Below are 17,090 nucleotides of genomic sequence, written 5' to 3'. Positions count from 1 at the left end.
TGCTCGGTCGGGTACAACCTCGCCTGAGCTTCTGCCCTCCTCCGGTATCCCTAGTCCATCGGTGAGAGCCATCTACGAGGCCACTAGCCCCGGTCGTCGATCAGCTCCAGCAGCGTCGAGATGGGCTGAGCCAGCACGCGGTTCTCGGTCATGATCTCGTGCAGCCGCGGCAGCACCACGCGGAACAGCTGCTCGTTCCACCCGCGCGCGTCTTCAGGCACGCCGTGGCGACTCTGCTCCTCCAAGAGCTGCTCCTGCGCCTCCGTCTTGACCACGTTGCGCGCGATGTTTCGCAGGACGAGCACCGCACTGAAGGGCGTGCCAGCGGGCTGCAGCGGCCCGTTGGGGTTGCGCTCGTCTCGCGCGGTCATGGTCTCCTCGTATGTCAGAGTCAGGGACTTGGCAGGGACGTAATGGGCCCTTTTGGCTCTCTTGTTGGGATTGGCGCTTGGACTGGGCCCGCTGCTGTTAGACGACGTGCCGTCCGAGGCCCCATTGCTCTGGTTCTGGGTGACCAAGGGCTCGAAGTTCTGCTGGACGGCCATCAAGTGCGTCTTGACGTGCGACATGAATGTCCCAAGTGGAATCTTGTCATCGCCGGTCATCTTATGACAGCCCGCCCACAGACAGCGATAATCCGACTCCTTGTTTAGATACTTGCCATCCCCGTCGGGCTTCTCGTGTACGTGTGCCAACAGGATGTGCTCGTACATCTTCTCTGCGTTGGCGAAAAAGTTGTTGCACTTCTGGAACTTCTGGCCCGGATTCATCGGCAGGGTCCAGAGGCAACGGAAGTACTCCCTGCCGTCGTTGTCTGGATCTACGGGTCTGGTCCGAGCTCGAATACCCTTGATAATGAACTTCTGGTTTGAACCATTTGGGGCCTTGATGATCTGTGCGCCGGCAGTCGTCCACACGTGGTTCACATTCCTAATGAAATCTGCAGGCGAGATCATCGTCTTACCAATCTGAGAGAGTCGGCTGCTGAATGACGATTGGTAGGCGGTCCAAATGGCAATCTGCGTAATGCTGGCATCTGTGTCCTCTTCAAAGAGACAACGAAGCCACATGTAGCATCGCTCAGGCTCCTCCATCGCCAAGAGGCGTTCCTGCAGATCTTGCGGCAACGGTGCGACCTCCTCGCTGTATGGAATGCGGACTTCGGGTTTGATGACCTGTTCTTTAACGACGCGCTTGGCGCCATGAGAAAGAAGGCGGACCAAGTGTTTGACCAGGCTTTCCGGCTTGTCTGGCTTCGCCGCTCTGAACCGGAGAAGGGTCTCGATGTTGGACACAACAGCCGTGTATTGATACAAGAAATCCAGACAGGCATCCAGAAGCTCATCATCATTAAGCATCAGCCAATCAATGATCGTCTCCAGAATATCCAGAGGGACGTCCCCAAGCTTGTTGGCCTCTGCAAGGTTCATCGATATGCGGCCAAGAGCACGCAGAGATGTCAGTATCTGGCCACGGTCGTTCGACATCAGCTGAGCGAGGAGTGAGCGGTAGAGAGGGTCGTCGGCACCCAGGGCTAGCTCAGGGGTGAGCTGTTCTGCGATGTCCAGCGCGCAATGCTTCAGCTCCACGGTAGTCTCACTGGACGGCAAGCGGAGAATGATGCATAAGAGATCCCGAAGTGGCGGGAAGTCAGCCATCGACTCTCCATTCTCCCGCAGCATGAGCATATTGCGGATGGCAAGAGAAGCCTCTGTGATCAAGACCATCTGGTCAGCGAAATTGGCGGGCTGTATGTGATCCTGCCCAGTACGAAGCTGCAGCTGGTCGATCCGTTCAATAATATCCGCTGTGCCATTGACGCCGTCTAGCTCCCCAATGTCATCGCCTTCGGCCTCGGGATCGTAGGATATGGTGAAGTTGACATCCCAGAAGAGGCTGCCGACTTTCAGTGCCATTTCCACTAGACCTTCTGCCAATCCAGGAAAGGCATCAAACTTGTAGCGATCGCCTCTCTCATATGATATCTTCAAAAGGTGGTGGAGTGCAAATGCTTGCTCCTCTGCGATTCCGGAACGAAGGGCGTACAGGCATCGGGCGTAAATATTAGGGCCATCGAAGGGAGAAGGTTGGACTGGCAAGCCTAGAAGCACAGGTCATCAGTAATAGCATGCAGGACTCTGGTTCGGGTGCAACTTACTACCAGGCAATGGGGCCTGGCGATTCGGCGCGGGAGGTGCAGGATCCAGCGGGCGCCTCGCCCTGACAAACTTTGCCGGCGCATTTGACGGTGTCTCGACAGGACGGAGGGGCAGTGGCACATTGGCTGGTGGTCGGAACCTTTCGACGGTCGGAGATTGGTACACGTAACTCTGGGGGGTGAAACTCGCAGACGCGCCGCCGCGAACGATGTGCGGCTGGGGAATCTGGCCGAGGGGTGCGTGGGTCATCTGATGCGAGGGCATGCGGCTCGAGCCTTGAATCTGGCCGTGCCCATTGCCCTGCGAGTTTGCGTGGCCGTGGCCGTGGGAGCTGTGCGCGCCTTGCGGTGTCGAGGAACCACCGTGATGCTGTGCTGAAGAGTGCCGCGATGGTCGCGTCGGGCCAGTCTCGGGCTGGAAAATGACTCTCTGGGGCGGGGCTTGACGCAGACCTCTGGCAGCGCGGCCTGTGCTGGGGGGCTCTTCGGGTCTGTTCTCACGCGCGGGTGTTCCATCGTCACCAGATGGTGCAGGCGAGTTCTGAGTGGAGGTGTCGCGACGGTCCTTCGGCTTGAAGTTGCTTAGGGTGCGGGTCAGGAGGGAGCCGCCCTTGGCTGATGTCTCCTCGAGGATCTCTGGAGGCGGGGGAGTCTGGTTGTGGACGGTGCGGATCTCGTAGGCAGCGAGGTTCTTGTAGTAGGCGGTCTTGAGACTGAATGCAGCGGCTGCCTCGTTGGTGGCGCGGATCCCAAGCTCTGCGCAGATCCTGCGCCAGGCCAGCTTCTCGTCGGTGATCCTATCATAGCCGCCGCTCTGGACGACGTGGTTGAAGATCTTCAGAAGGTCGAGCTGGTACGGGGTGATCTTGGGCTCCGGGTCGAACCTGGTACCTCGCTCGGTGTGGAAGTCTCTCAGCTTGTTGATGAAGTCCTCGTACTCGGGAGTGCGATCGATAACATGCTCGGGGGGTCGTTGAGACACCATCGTGGCCGACTCTGCCCACTGCGCGGGGCGAGGGGGCGCGGTGTTGCTGACTGCCCAGGAGAAATCGGGACAATTGTCGCGTTCTGATCGCGCAGGCAGGCGATGAGGTGCCGTGTGTTGTGACGGATGGCCGTCTCCGATCTGCGACGCGCCTGGTTGATGGATGTCGAGCTGGTCTCGGTGCAGATGCAGGCGCAGATACAGGTCGATGCATACGCAGTTGCAGCTGGAGCTGGGCTGGGTCGTCACAAAAATCCCCCAGCCGGCTGCTGCCAGCCCTGGGGGATTTTTGGACTAGCGCGGCACGGACCACCCAAACCGGATGATCCAATCGGCAGCCACGGCAGCAATCCCTGCAACTACCCACACGGATAGGTACCTAGGTACCTCCTTCTTGTTACCTGCAGCTCCTTCCTACCTCAAGCAATTTGATGTTCGGCAACGACACACAGGGCACCCAGTTGACGAGGAAGGCGCATCTGCTGCCTTCCAGGTCGTTTAAGCATGCAGAGATCCAAGAAGCGAAGGAAGTGCAAGTGCACCTCCGGCTGCGGTTGTTCCCATTTCATACCCTCGCCCGCTTCCTCACCCACTCCCACACACTCCCACGACCCTATCCTCTCGTCTGGGACCAACCCTCTTTTCCAAGACTCAGAGGGCCAGTCAAGGCTTCTTTTTTCGTATCTGAGCACCTGAAAACCACCCTGTGCTCTCTTCCAAGGTAGTCTGTGTGACACCGGGAATCATCATCGACAAGACGCCCGTCCCTGCGGTGCTGTTTCTCTGATTCCTCTTGTCCTACTCTCAGCGTTCTCTTTCCGTCTCGTGGGGAGTCCATCATTGGTCATCTTTGACGCACTATCTCCGGAAATTTACTCTCGCGTGTCGCCCCAACGATGGCTTCCAATGAGCCCCAGATACATCGCCTTGGCCTAGGCCGTATTGTGGTTGAGGGCGACCGTCAGCCCATTGTCCGTGTCGCCACCCTTACGCTCAAGGACGAAGAGTCAGACAAGCATATAATGCAAGTGCATGTTGATGGCAGTACATTGGTTAGTGAGGAGGTTCTTGATATGAATGCCCCACCCCAGTCTGACCCATTCCCAGGCACAATGGGACCTTGGCACGCTCGAAGAGCGGAAGTCCACCGGCGGCGAGCAATTCCTCTCCATCAGCGAACAAAAGATGCTCCAATTCACGTTGCCCTTGCCGGAAACAGAAGGGCAGACCATTACGCGCGGAGGGGAGCTGAAGACAATCCAACTTTTCATTCTCAAACCCCAGGATTTCCATACCGCAGTCAACTATTTGTCCCATAACGCCGGATTGCGGCATTGTCACCTCAAGAATGTGTCGGCAAACCTCATGGATGCAAATGCTCCCCGGCATGCACAGTCCCAACCCCCGGAGCCGTCTGCGACCTCCACTATGGATCCTCCTATGGGGCCTCCTATGGGACCCCCGATGGGACCCCGGGTGCGACCACTGAGCCAAGCCTCTGTCTTTGGCCCGACTAGATTTAATCCAGTGCAATTTGTTCGCAGACCACAGACCGCGAGGCCGAACTCGATGTTTGTTAATGGAGATCCCACTCAACGTCCTCCAAGACTGGGTTCCACTGTCCCCGTCCTTGGACGAATTCCACAGGGGCATCGCTACCGACCTAGTCGGCCTTCAGGCCCTCACGACCCTCGAGGCTTCCTCACCCCGGACGGAGCCAGCCAGCCCCAATGGTTTCCCACTAGAGGTCCTGGAGTAGGAGGTGCTGGAGTTGGAGATAGAACATCACTGTACGGACACCCCGTGAGTCGTGCCTCCATGGCCAGTCATCTGCCTTCATCTCGTCCCATGCAATACAATAGACGGGAACGTCCGATATCAAATCATCAAATTGAGACAGACAATGACCAAGTACCCGATGGCCCTTACCACGACTGCTTTGATGGCCAGCTTGCAGACCAGGCCGGTCAGGCCACGTCTTCAGCACGTCGTACCATCAGCATGAGGGCCTCTCCATTCGAAGAGAACCCATCATCTCGGCTGGCCCCCGAAAGACTCGCATCTCGATCCCCGTCGATCTCAGAAGAACGTGGAGTGCCCGTCAATATCCAGGTCCTTGGTCCCCCTGATAAGCCCAGCTACTCAGAATCCCGTGCCAAGATCCGCTGGGAATTCACCTTGCATCTGCTGCCCTCGACGAAGATGTGGGAACTTTGCCTCCATGCTGCAAGCTATATACGTCGCGAGTGCCGCTCCACAGTGGATGGCAGGGAACTAGCAGCGCAGAGAAGGAATGGAACTGTCTTTGAAGATCAAGATAGCCTCTCAGAGGTGATTTTGCAAGGAGAACCACTCTTTCTGATTGAGCGCAGACTCGTGGGTACGGTCCAACCAGATCCGGCCGATTTCGACAGGTCACCCGTTGACCCTCTGCATCCAGACTGGACATCACAGGCGGGTAATCTCAACAAGCCGCATTCTGCATATTCTGGAGATTCATCTCAAGCAATCGATGAAGCTGATCGAGTACCACCTCCACGTCAATTACCTTTCCCGTTGGCCGCTGCACCCGTTCCGTCAAGGTCATCAAGCGTAACAGTTGCGATCCAGTCCCCTCTAAGTGAAAGACCGGGCTTGATGAATACAGGTGTTCGGACACGCGCAAGTAAACAGCTGAAACAGCCAATCAGTGAGAACATCAGTATGAAAGCAGCTACCAAGAAGCAGCCAGGCAGTCGGCAAAAGCGAACCCCACCCGCCTCGAAAAGGCCAGCTTCGTCAGCTGGCCACAGTAAACTCGACTCGATGTCAGCAACAACACATCCATCTGAGGCTCGATCCCTGACGAAGCGGCCTGAGACTTCTTTGGGAATCCAACGCAAGAGGAAGGCGCCTTCAAGCAATGAGGAAGTGTCTGCGGCGACGCCACCGGTCATAGAATCCGTCCTGTCTGGTGCAGAAGTGAGCACTCAAGAAATGGCGAAATCAGCTTGCATGGGCTGCAGGAACAAGAAACGAAAATGCAACCGGTTGAAGCCAGCTTGTGGCCAGTGTGTGAAGGACAATCGACCATGCACCTACCCGAACATCCAAGAGACAGCAACCACAGGGTCCATCGGAGACATCGTCAATCATCCGATGGTTCTTAGAAGTGAGGCAGTGATCTCCATTCCGGTCATGTCAGATGCGTCGACACAGACGTCCCATTCGAGAGAGTTCAGGGACATTGCCATACAGACGCACGCAGCTGAGCCAGACAAAATCGAGGTTGACATGAAGGACGAGGGAACAGACCCGTGCAATCAGTACATTGATGCTTCGATGGAAACAGAAGGGTGTGACGACATCTGGCTTCCTTTCGCCCAAGCCGCTGAGGTGGTTGTTTGGGCCTGTAGACGCTCCGAGGAGCAGAGACCGAAGGCTGTCGAAATCTTCAAGATCATTGATCCTTCCCACGAAGGCTACCAGAGCCAAGTTGAGCAGGCTGGGGTGTACGCTGCCAAATTCGAGACAGAGCTCCGAGAGAAGTGTGAGCGGGTTTTGAGAAGGTGATTCGGGGGGCCTTCCGCCGGCCGCAGTTTGGGTCTCAAAATTGCAGGGACTGGTACAAGGGAGTAATGTGAGCACTCCGTGGTACATTATCGTGCTTTTTACACGTACCAGTGGAAGACTCTTTCAGGGCGAATTCAGTCGCAAATTAGATACAAATCGCTATGTTGCTTCCAAAAGTGGTGGTGGGCTTGTGAGAGTGAGGGGAAAGGGAGGCGATGGGTAATTCGTCAAATGTTTCAATGGAATGCCTACGTTGCTCATAACCGGGTCCCTATCCCTATTAGTAGATATATAACTAAAGTCCATTCCACATTGAGTCGCTAACCGACGAGCGAGACCTTTCTTTGCACAGAATCAAAGAGTCACCCGACGTTGAAAAGTGGTGGTCTTACCTATGTCCGACGATCATGTGCACCGGTGAGGCAATGCGTGCCCTAAGAGAATCACGCATATGCAAGTGAGAGAGTAGTAAAGTGGATTTGGAATTACATTTGCAGAAACCCCATCATGATCTCAGTTTTCTGACCTACATGGAGCCCAGAGCCGCGATCCCGGACCTCGCCTTCCCAGACCCGTCCACCAGCAGATTGTCCGCGCAGCTAGACCCCAGGCCGGCGTTTCCGATCCAGGCGGGCTCCCAGTAGTACACACCCACGCCGCCCTTGACGCCCCTGACGACGTCGGCGACGCTCTTGAGCCACGTGGACTGGCCCGCCTCGCTCTTGGGGATGCTGGCCGTGTCGGCGGGGAACGCGTACTTGGGGTTGGGGCAGCTGGCGGGCCAGTTGGTCTCGGCGACGACGATCTGCTTGCCGTACGCGGACGCGAGCTGGCCGAGGGAGCTCTTGAGGTTCGCGAGGGTCGCCTGCGCGTTGTAGAAGGGGTAGTAGGAGACGCCGATCATGTCGAAGTCCGAGGTGGTCAGCGGGCCCTCGCCCAGGACCGTCTTGTACCACCACGTCTGGGTGCCGGCGTCCCAGCCGTTGTCGAGATGGATCATGATTCGAGGCTTGGGGTTGAGGCTGCTGTCCTTGATGCCCCAGGCCGCCGAGTGCAGCAGCGCCGCGATGTTGTACCATGATGATGTTCCGCCCAGGGGCCAGAGGAGCCCCGTGCGGATCTCATTGCCGATGGAGATTATGGCCGGGGTTAGGCCGGCGCTCGCGTAGGCGTTTGAGATTTGCAGGGTGTAGTTGTATACCGTGTAGGTTAGTTTCTCGATCGTGGAGTCGTCCCAGGCGGCGGGGGCGTCCTATAGGGAGTTCTGTCAGTGACGTTTGTTTGGCGGTGGAGCAGTCCCTCTCCGGGCTGAACTTATGGGCTCTTCTTACTTGGTGGGATGGGTCAGCCCATGTGTCGCTCAAGTGGAGGTCCAGGTAGAGACTCTGGCCGGCTGCCTTGGCCCGCTTTGAGAGCTTCAGGTTGTAATCGAGGTTGTAGTTGCCATCCTTGGGGTTGACCCAGAATCTCTGGCGGACCGAGTTCACTCCTGAGGACGACAGTATCTTCTCCAGTGGCGTGGTGACGCCTCCAGTAGTCTTGTAGGTTTTGCCTTGGGCCTCAAGCATGAGGAGGGACGAAACTTTGGCGTGTCAGTACATTGATCTCTGAGGGCGTATTTTTTTGTTTTTGTTTTTGGGCAGGATCTTGAGAACCGGCATGTCTTCTGCAGCATCATGACGCCGTTGCCGGATTCGCCCAAACAGGAAAGTAAACGGGATTCAGTCACTTACTGTCGGCTCCTTTGTAGGTGAGGGTATCCCCCAGCACCAGGCATGGCGCCAGGAGCAACGAAAACCAGCTTAGGAGCATCATGATCTGAATCAGAGACCTACATGACGAAGGCGATCAACAGCAATCTGAAAAGGCAGACCTTGCTCGATATCATATTCGACAACCTCAGTCCGTCGCGAGTAAGCGGGACGGCCGCCAAGATTCGGCACGAACCAATATAGCCCGAGGCGGAAGGCTCCGAATTGACATGTCCCCACAAACGGGGGTTCATAGCCCGATTGGCTCGACGGAGCGCCCGTCCCGTTCTGCGTTCGGCAGTGAGTCCTAAGAGAGCCAGCACGGCCGCACGCTTAGTACCTTGTTTTCCGTAGCTGCGCAGATGGAGATGCTCACATGGCAAGCGGGTCCGTCGCTTGAAGGAGCGGACGAACGCCTTAGACCGACCGCACGGAGTAATCTGTCCCCGTTGTGGTGAGGGTGGGTTTCAGAATGATCACCAGGTCAAATGACTGTCTGGTATTAAGAATGGTCCGTCTATAAGAAATCCTTGCTATGGATAGTAAGCGCCTGAGCGCATCCACTCTTCTGGGTTGGTAGTGTTCGCCGGGCCGAATGGATAATCTCTAATCCAGGCCCAGCTGTCCCGTCATTTCCACTGTCAATATCCACATGCGTGCCTTAATAAGGAAATGGGTCAATACGGGCCGAGTCTCCTTCCCTCGTCATGTCAGACACGAGGCTTTACAGCTTAAGATCTCGTATTTCGGGGTGATGAGTGAATGAGACGTTGCACAACTTGGGCTTGCTTACTTACTTATATGCGTCCGTGGTCTGACGGAGTCTCCTACACTGTCCGTACTTTTTGGGGCAGCAGCCTCGCAAGAGAGCCATTGTTCCAGCCAGACAATTTGGCGTTTTGAGCACTTGATACTTGTTGAAGATGGGCGGGTTGAGAGGCCTGCTTTGAGGTTCTCGATTTTGTAAAGTAGATTAAAAGCTTGCTGAAGCAGAACTGTGCTAGCCCCGATATACTCCCAGAGCCCGAGCCTTCTGACATGCAACATGATATACTCCTATCTTTGCCGACTACTATTTTCTCCAATATCCAAATTTCGAGATTTCGTGAGGTATTGTTTCGGAGCCCAGCGGCGTGTCCCCTTGACGTACAGGCTTGGGATTGGTGGATGTCTGAAGGACCTCGACACCAGTCTATCGAGCTCCTGTGACCATCGAATCGATGCATTATCGGGCTTGGTTCTCTCTTCGTGCATGGCCTTCAAGTTAGAAGGTACCTCGATTGGTGGTTTCTTTCTGTCCCTGGGTAGCATGCCGACTTTTCTGGGGACTTGGGTAGCGTGCAATGAATGAAGTATCCTCTAGCATGGGCCCGCTGACAGGTCTAAGCGCTTGCGATTGGGGAGGCTTGGGCAAGCATCCAAGGGGGGAGGGATGGTCCATGAATCAGGGATCAATCTTTGGTCTCCGTCTACCTTGTTGGATTTAGCAAGTTGCCTCGCAGATAGCGACAAGCCGGCTGACGGTTTTCACATATTAGATGCCCACTTTGTACAACAAGTAAACAGGCTGTTCAAGGAAAAGCTCGAGATCTTGAGCAGTGACACTATCTTCCTCGACGATTGTCTGTTACTGACCGCTGTGCAACTTGGGCACTTCAAGTATGAAATCAAACATGTCAATTGCGCCTCGAGAGCTCTGAGTCATTCTGATTCTGCTGCCGATCCAAGAAGTGCGAGACATGGTTAGTGTGAATATCTGGTGCCAGGAAAGCCGTCGAAGATGTCAAGTCCCAACTTTACGCTCGACGTCAACACTAAGCCTGATCATACTCACACCACGCCCCAAACATCTCATCCAAGAAGCCCACGGCCGTGTTGCTCCCACAGACAAGAGCATGCTAGGCTTGGACCGCCTTGACATCATGGCACAGCTAGACTCTGTCTCTAGAGACAAAGTAGGGTCTGCTTTCGAATCGGTCGCCATGTGGGGTCTGGGCGGCGCTGGCAAGATCATTGTTGCGCTGAGATATCTCAACACCACGACGGGCAAGGCCAAGTATTGTTTCCATACCTTGGATCCATACCAATGAGATTTTACAGGGACCACCATGACGCTCAGGTTGCCCGGAGTCAAACCACACCCCAAGTTTCATGCCGAAAATCACGAATCCGACCATCTCGACTCATTAAATCGAGATTTTCACCATTTGTGAGAGGGAGAGGGCTTTATAGGGAAGTTTCATGAGGCTCATTAGCAAATTAGCGCAATGCGTACCTTGCTTGCTACACGGGTAAGTGTGGGCATCCCCTCATAGCAGCTGTAGTCTGATTAGGCCGTAGCAAGAATCTGACAGGACCATCCAAATCCAAGACATCGTACGATCCCTGCAGGATGGATGGGCCCCAAGGGTTAACTCCGATGAAATTCGCCCAGCCTTTCGGTAGGGGACTGTGGCCGCAAGGGTTCGGTATTATCGGCGAAGAGGACGGGCAAGCCGGTTCCGAAAGCACTAGGCCCTGTGGATCCATCGCACAACCGGTGAGTGTGTGGAGCCGTGGGGAGTCGGCCAGAACACGGCATGGAGACATGCGGCTGTGATACCGACACTTGCTCGGCAGACGTTGGGGCTGTGGTGCTTGTCACCTGCAGGACTGCAGCATTCCCACTCGGGACACCCCCAACGCGAGCGGACCTGACTGCGGCGAGGAAGAATCTGCGGTTGGCGGCCTCGTATTGACTGAGCAACGCCTACACTGTGGTGAATTCTTGGTGGCCCGGTGAGCGTTTTCCATTGCGCGCAAGATGGGTTGAACATCGCCGTAAGCGATTGTCAATGTTGGTCGCGGACTCGACCTCTCAGTGCCAGGTGGGTCTGGCAGTGATCCTTGGGAGTGGAACTACCACGCCTTTCCCATTGAACCTCCCTGTACGGCCGTAGCAGTAGATGCAGTGCGTGTGCCGAAACCCATCGGGCGTTGACTGTGTTGGGTGGTCCCAGTGTGACATGTACGGTCAACGCTTAGCTGCCGCTGTCAGAGGTGCGGCCCGCGTTGCAAGTGTTGGCGACCGTGGGACGCGGCGCAAATCATCTGGTTTTGCGTCAGAAACACATGGTTCTCAGGGATAGATTGTTTAGTTGGAAACACTGGCACCACTGTATTCTGCATGAGAATGGCCAGAAAGACTTGCCGGGTTGAGTGCTGAGCACTGGGCAAGTGCGTCCTGTGGTTGCTGGTCTCGCCCGAAAGTCGTCGGGAAACGGTCAGAGGCCCAGTAGCAGCACAGGCATATGTGTCCGGATCGTACGATTCCGCGGGTGCCCTTGCGAAGAAATCATGCGATGGGATGTTCCAGACTGGATGAAAGGCTCCGAAATGTGTCGGCAGCAAGGCTTTGAATAATGTATAATGTTGTGTCGTGCCGCTGCTGGCGTTGGGACAGAGTTCAAGAGAGTGCACCTTCCCCCACCAAGTTCGGCCCTCTGGGGCGGTCCTGCCTCCACCAACCGCCAAACCCAGACACTCTGACCAGGCAAGACCAGAGCAGCGCTTCTTGCTCTGGCTCTCTGCTTTTGATCATGCCTTCAACTATTTGATTTCTCTAGTCTACTAGACTATCGCTCCAATTTCCATTGTCTTGCACACCTGGGCAGTCATTGCCAATGACGGCCGCCCCATCGATCTTGAACTAGAGCGCCAAAGTAGGAGAGAAAAAAAGAAAAGAAAGGGGCCATGGCAGTGTCGGGCCGACCGACCCGTGCGTTGCTACCGCCCGTCTGCCGAGAGGCTGAACGCAGCCCGGTCATCACGCACAATTGCCTGGTAGGTATGTTTTCTTTCGAAGCGAGGCACGTCCAGCACTCCGAATGAGCTTGTGGCGTGCAAGGTCCTGGCGCCAGCACGGGAGGCCTGGCGACACGCGGGCACACCCACAACGACTGGGACGACACGCAGGCTGGCAGGGTCGCAGCATTGGCACTCAAATGCCATGCTCCAAGCACGTTGCAGATGTCTGTCGCCGCGTTACACAGCTTTGGGCCACGAGACCCTCCAGCCTCTTCGCCCAGCTGAGCTCTGCGCTCGCGATCCTGGCCCTCAGCTGCTCGGCTCGACACACCGACGCCCAATCTGGATTGCCCTGCCGCGGCGGATCCCCCACCCATCTCCAGCGCCCACAGCTTACCGCCCACGCCCACCCCCCGGACCCGACCGACCGGGACAGGGCGACAGGCGGGGTGGAGGCCGTCTTTACTTCTGACATCGTCGACTAACTTGGACCTGCCCATCTGGGTCAATTCACGGCTGCCTGCTAGGTAGATCGTCCCCATGCGGTTTGCATACCGTGTTCAGCATCTGCGTCACCAAGGCCATTCCTCGGCTGAGACAAATTGACTTTGCGTCCGTCGTCATACAGACCGGGTACTTGCATGCGCTTTTATGCTCCCTCTGGAGGCCCTCTGCACCGAGCAGCACTGAGCACAGTGCACGCGAGGTCTTTGCTGTGCCTCCTTGGCACCTCCTCACGCTTGTCCCGCACGCTTCCCTAGCATCGGTAAGGCCGCTGATGCGACCTTCCCATGCGGGACGACAGATTCGCGAGACTCGCTTACTTGCTTCCGTTTCCAATTGGAGTCCTCAGCAACCAGATCTGTCGCTCCAGCGAGCCGTCATTGGTGGCCCGCGACGCGAAGCAACCTCAACGTCATCAGTAATCACAGGGATCCTCGCCTGGTTGACCTCACGCCCTTCCGGCTTCCGGGGGCGACCACAATCTACAGTCGTGTGCCACCTTGAGCGGGCATATTCCAAATACCACGAGCGTGCTGGACTGGTGCCGGAAGCCTGGAGCCATGTCTTATCCAAGAGCCCAATCGCACCCAGAATGGAGACACCCCGGAAAAGCGGCGGCCTATATTTTGCTTTTTCAGCGCGATGCTCGCCCACACAGTGTACCACGCCCGGGAGGCTGTGATGCACCACAAGGCTTCGAGACCATCTCTGCGAAACCCACGATCTCAGCTATTGATCAATCCGGCGCCCCCGCGTGTACAATCCAACAAGCCAGCGCCATGTTGGTCCCATGTCACACCGGCAAGTGCCTGTTCTGATGACAGCCACCATCCCTGTCTGAGGCTTCTGGCAGGTCGGCTGGAGGAGGCTCAGGTTCGGACCACAAGTCAACCAGATACAATCTCCAACCTTTATTGGCCGAAGAAAAGTTTCTTCGGCAGGAGTGCTACCGCCATCTCCTCGGGCTCCCTCGCATTTAGCTTTGGTTCATGTCGAAAACAAGACATGGGGGACGAGCTGAGCTGCGCCCGTCTAAGTTTGACCCGCCGAAAGACGACGAGTGTTGATAAAAACCGAGGGCTTGAGACATCAACGACGAGAGATCAGAAACAATGTTTCGAGTAGCTCCGGTCCATTCACTGTGAAGCCGGCGCTTTTGGGGAAATCCAGCACCTCTGGCGCCTCAACTAGAGGCCCAAGCCGTTACACTATCACGACGCTACGCGGCCGGGGACCCCTTACCACCCATCACCGTCTCCACCTGGTCTAACGCAGGAAGGAATTCCGAAGGTAAAGCCCCAGCTTAGTCACTGGTCAGAGGTAATTGCTCTTGAGCGTCAGAGCGGCCATCTTCCCCAGGGTCCTCTTGTGCTTCCTCTCGTCCACTAGGTCCCCAGCCAGGAGACGGGCCTTCCCTCATCCTCACAAACCAAGTCACACGCTCCATACCAACGGCCTTCGAGGACTTCATGATGAGCGGTAACAGCCCTGTCGAGAAGCCGAAGAGCGGACGTTCCGCTACGTCCTGCCTTGAGTGCCAGCGGCGAAAGCAGAAGGTAGACGGTCATGGGGATATTCCCACTCATCCTGTCGACAGCCGCTGACGCCACAGGTTATCAGTGCTCTCGCGAATGGCCTTGCAACCATTGTCAGGCCCGGAAGGTACCCCACCTATGCCAGTTCGCCCCGAAGAAAGTGACAACGCCGGAGGACGACTCGTTTCCTACTCCTGCGAAGTACGGCAATATTCCATTTGATTACCCGCTTATCTTCATAATGCAACGACGATTTTCTAACCTCGCATGGCGATAGGTTGTCGAGGAAGAGGAAGGAAGACAGTTTCGGGTCCGACACTTCCGCATCGGCTAGTGACCTGGACCATGGCCTCTCGGACGGGTTGGCTAAGCTAGGCTACATGCCTAGCCACGATGTCTTTTCCCTTGCCAAATCTCCAACAGACGTGAGTATGGGGACTCTAGATGGCCCTTGGTACCCTAGTTGACGTTCCCACAGCCCTCGTATGGTCGTATAGACGACAACCAGGGCGCACAGTCCGAGGAAATTGAGGCAGCTTTGAAGATAATACTGCCGAAGCCGTATACAGGTGCGCATCGTCGTCCATCAAGACCGTGTTTGCCCACTGACATATAAGCCAAGACATCCTCGTCCAGAACTATCTGGAGAGTGCCAATTTCCAGTACTACCCTATCTTCCCGGAGCAACTCCGAGGCCAGAGTGCACAGTGGTGGGAGTCGAGGGCAGCCGGTCAAAGGCTGAGCCCTGAACTCACATGCCTCCTGGTCCGTGTTTGTGCCGTATCCACGCAGTACTTGGAGGCATCTCTTCTCCAAAGGCTTGAGTCAGAACTCGGTGAGAAGGCGCAAGCCATGACCGAGCGCTTCCATGCGGCTGCACAGAAGCTAAGTGCCTCAATCGCCCGAGGCAAGGGGGGAATTGTACACGTGCAGCAGCTTTTCCTCGAAGCGCAATGGTACAAATCGGAGGCATGCATGGTCGAGTCGTGGCATTCACTGAGCGTTGCCATCCGCGAAGCCCAGGAGATCAGTAAGCCAGCCACAGGGCCGTTTCATTGCTGGCGGCATGTTGGCCAGCCTCATCCGGATGTCACTGACTGGATCACCTAGACATGCACAACCCCGCCGAGGGCCTGCCAAATTTCGAACGGGAGCTGCGCAAGCGGATGTGGTGCGTCCTCTGGACCTGGGATTGGTATGTCCATCTATCAGGACTGATGTAGACGGCCACTGTCTCTAATACGTGCAGGCAAATGTCGACCTTGCTGTCCCGACCGCTCCTCATCGACCAAGACGATCATAAATTAGAAATCCCAGATGGTCGCCTCGAGAACATTACCGACCCTGCCATGCCCCACCCACTATCATCTGTCGCATTACAAGCCGAACTGGGCCTGCACGTCTCTCATCTATTTCAGAAGATGGGCACAGACTACTCCGTCGAGCTTGTCCTCGAAATCGAAGACGAACTCGAAAAGTGGATGGGCACGTTCCCGGCTGCCCTCCGCGACCATCGACCCGATACGCGATGGGATCAAAAGCACCCGAACGTTCCCTTCATGCGCTGCCAGCTCAATATCATCGCGTACGCATACCTACTTGCGCCTCTAAAGCCTTACCTCCTGTCAAAAGCAGATTCGGAGATCATGAACTCACAGCTGGGGACCAACCTGCGCACCAAGGGTGTTGACACTTGCCTCGACCTCATGAGAGCCTCGGAGCAGTTCTACGACCTGATATATCCATCCGGCTTCAAGTACTTCTTCATTATCTTCTTCATGTTCGACGCCGCCACTGTGCTGTGCTCCGCCATCGTCCACGATACCGGGTACAATCTCCCCAAGCGGAGTCAGTGCATCCGCGCACTCCGCACTTCCCAGGAGCTGATGGACGCCGTCGCCCACCTCTCCGAATCTGCGAGGCTGTCCGCCATGCTCCTGCGGAAACTCTCCCCGTCGCTTCCCCTTACCGAGGCCGAGAAGGTGACCCTCGGTGTCGGCTCGCTCGCGCCGTCCTCGTCCAAGAAGATCAAGACCAGTCCCTCGTCGTCATCTCCACCAGATCAGCTCGCCGCGGTGGCGAGCTTCGGCGGCGCCGGCGACTACACCATTAGCAGCAGTCTTGGCGCTGGGTCCTCGAGCAACCCGTCCCCGCCGGTGGGCGCAACGCCGTACGACATGCCGCAGCTGCACGAACAGGCACAATCACAAGCCCAAGCACTGTACGGCACCCCTCCGCTGATGCCACTGGGGAACGCCGGCGGGATGCCCGTGATGCCGGCCCCGGAGTGGCCGTATGTCGACTACACGTCCATCCTCGGCCCCGCTACTCATCAGCAGCAACAGCAGCAGCCTCAGCCTGCGGTTACCGGCACTACCTCTGCCCAGCAGCAGCAGCAGCAGCAGCAGCAGCAGCAGCAGTTCCTTGGCGGGATGAACCCCGGCGACCCGCTCTCGGGCACGTTCCTCGAGCCGCTCTGGGACTGGGAGCACCTCAACCTGGACCTGACCCAGTATGCAATGCCGGACTTTGGTACCAGCGGGCCTGAGTTTTGAGTGGCAAGGGTTTTCTGTGTGGGTTGGTACGCGTTGCGCGGGGATGACCTGTGACGGCCGTGGTTCTGGCTTTTAACTATAGATTGTACTCGGCGTCCTGGGCTGAGATTAGCGGGCTTTTGACAAGTGATATTGGGGATCAACTTCTGTCTGTCCTACATTCAAGTAGTCGATGTACTAATGAGGGTTACAATCCAGTTGGCCAGTGGTGACTGTCTCTTTTGCGCTTGTTTTGCACTGTTTACAGAGAGCTTGGTGACTATT

At 56.4% G+C, this 17,090-nt stretch overlaps 5 protein-coding genes across 5 annotated transcripts; 3 read left to right on the top strand and 2 right to left on the bottom strand.

Moving 5' to 3' along the window:
• Window positions 1-83: 83 nt before the first annotated feature.
• INS49_009358 (uncharacterized protein) lies at window positions 84-3,143 on the bottom strand (the record flags this gene model as incomplete). The annotated part of the gene is made up of 2 exons (XM_043170089.1): window positions 84-2,101; window positions 2,159-3,143. 2 exons carry the CDS (start codon window positions 3,141-3,143, stop codon window positions 84-86), a joined length of 3,003 nt encoding a protein of 1,000 aa, XP_043024654.1.
• An 896-nt stretch (window positions 3,144-4,039) lies between these two features.
• INS49_009357 (uncharacterized protein) lies at window positions 4,040-4,902 on the top strand (the record flags this gene model as incomplete). Its single annotated transcript, XM_043170088.1, has 3 exons — window positions 4,040-4,195; window positions 4,251-4,342; window positions 4,791-4,902. 3 exons carry the CDS (start codon window positions 4,040-4,042, stop codon window positions 4,900-4,902), a joined length of 360 nt encoding a protein of 119 aa, XP_043024653.1.
• A 1,046-nt stretch (window positions 4,903-5,948) lies between these two features.
• On the top strand, window positions 5,949-6,695 carry INS49_009356 (uncharacterized protein; the record flags this gene model as incomplete). The annotated part of the gene is made up of 1 exon (XM_043170087.1): window positions 5,949-6,695. One exon carries the CDS (start codon window positions 5,949-5,951, stop codon window positions 6,693-6,695), a length of 747 nt encoding a protein of 248 aa, XP_043024652.1.
• A 526-nt stretch (window positions 6,696-7,221) lies between these two features.
• INS49_009355 (uncharacterized protein) lies at window positions 7,222-8,507 on the bottom strand (the record flags this gene model as incomplete). The annotated part of the gene is made up of 3 exons (XM_043170086.1): window positions 7,222-7,947; window positions 8,027-8,277; window positions 8,429-8,507. The coding sequence occupies 3 exons, from the start codon at window positions 8,505-8,507 to the stop codon at window positions 7,222-7,224; spliced, it is 1,056 nt and encodes a 351-aa protein (XP_043024651.1).
• Window positions 8,508-14,208: 5,701 nt separating this feature from the next.
• INS49_009354 (uncharacterized protein) lies at window positions 14,209-16,826 on the top strand (the record flags this gene model as incomplete). Its single annotated transcript, XM_043170085.1, has 7 exons — window positions 14,209-14,292; window positions 14,357-14,472; window positions 14,549-14,696; window positions 14,750-14,840; window positions 14,894-15,301; window positions 15,382-15,466; window positions 15,521-16,826. 7 exons carry the CDS (start codon window positions 14,209-14,211, stop codon window positions 16,824-16,826), a joined length of 2,238 nt encoding a protein of 745 aa, XP_043024650.1.
• Window positions 16,827-17,090: the final 264 nt, after the last annotated feature.

Source organism: Diaporthe citri (assembly GCF_014595645.1).
Source record: "Diaporthe citri strain NFHF-8-4 chromosome Unknown scaffold_4, whole genome shotgun sequence".
Lineage (NCBI taxonomy): Eukaryota > Fungi > Ascomycota > Sordariomycetes > Diaporthales > Diaporthaceae > Diaporthe > Diaporthe citri.
This window is presented reverse-complemented; position numbering and strand designations above follow the sequence as displayed.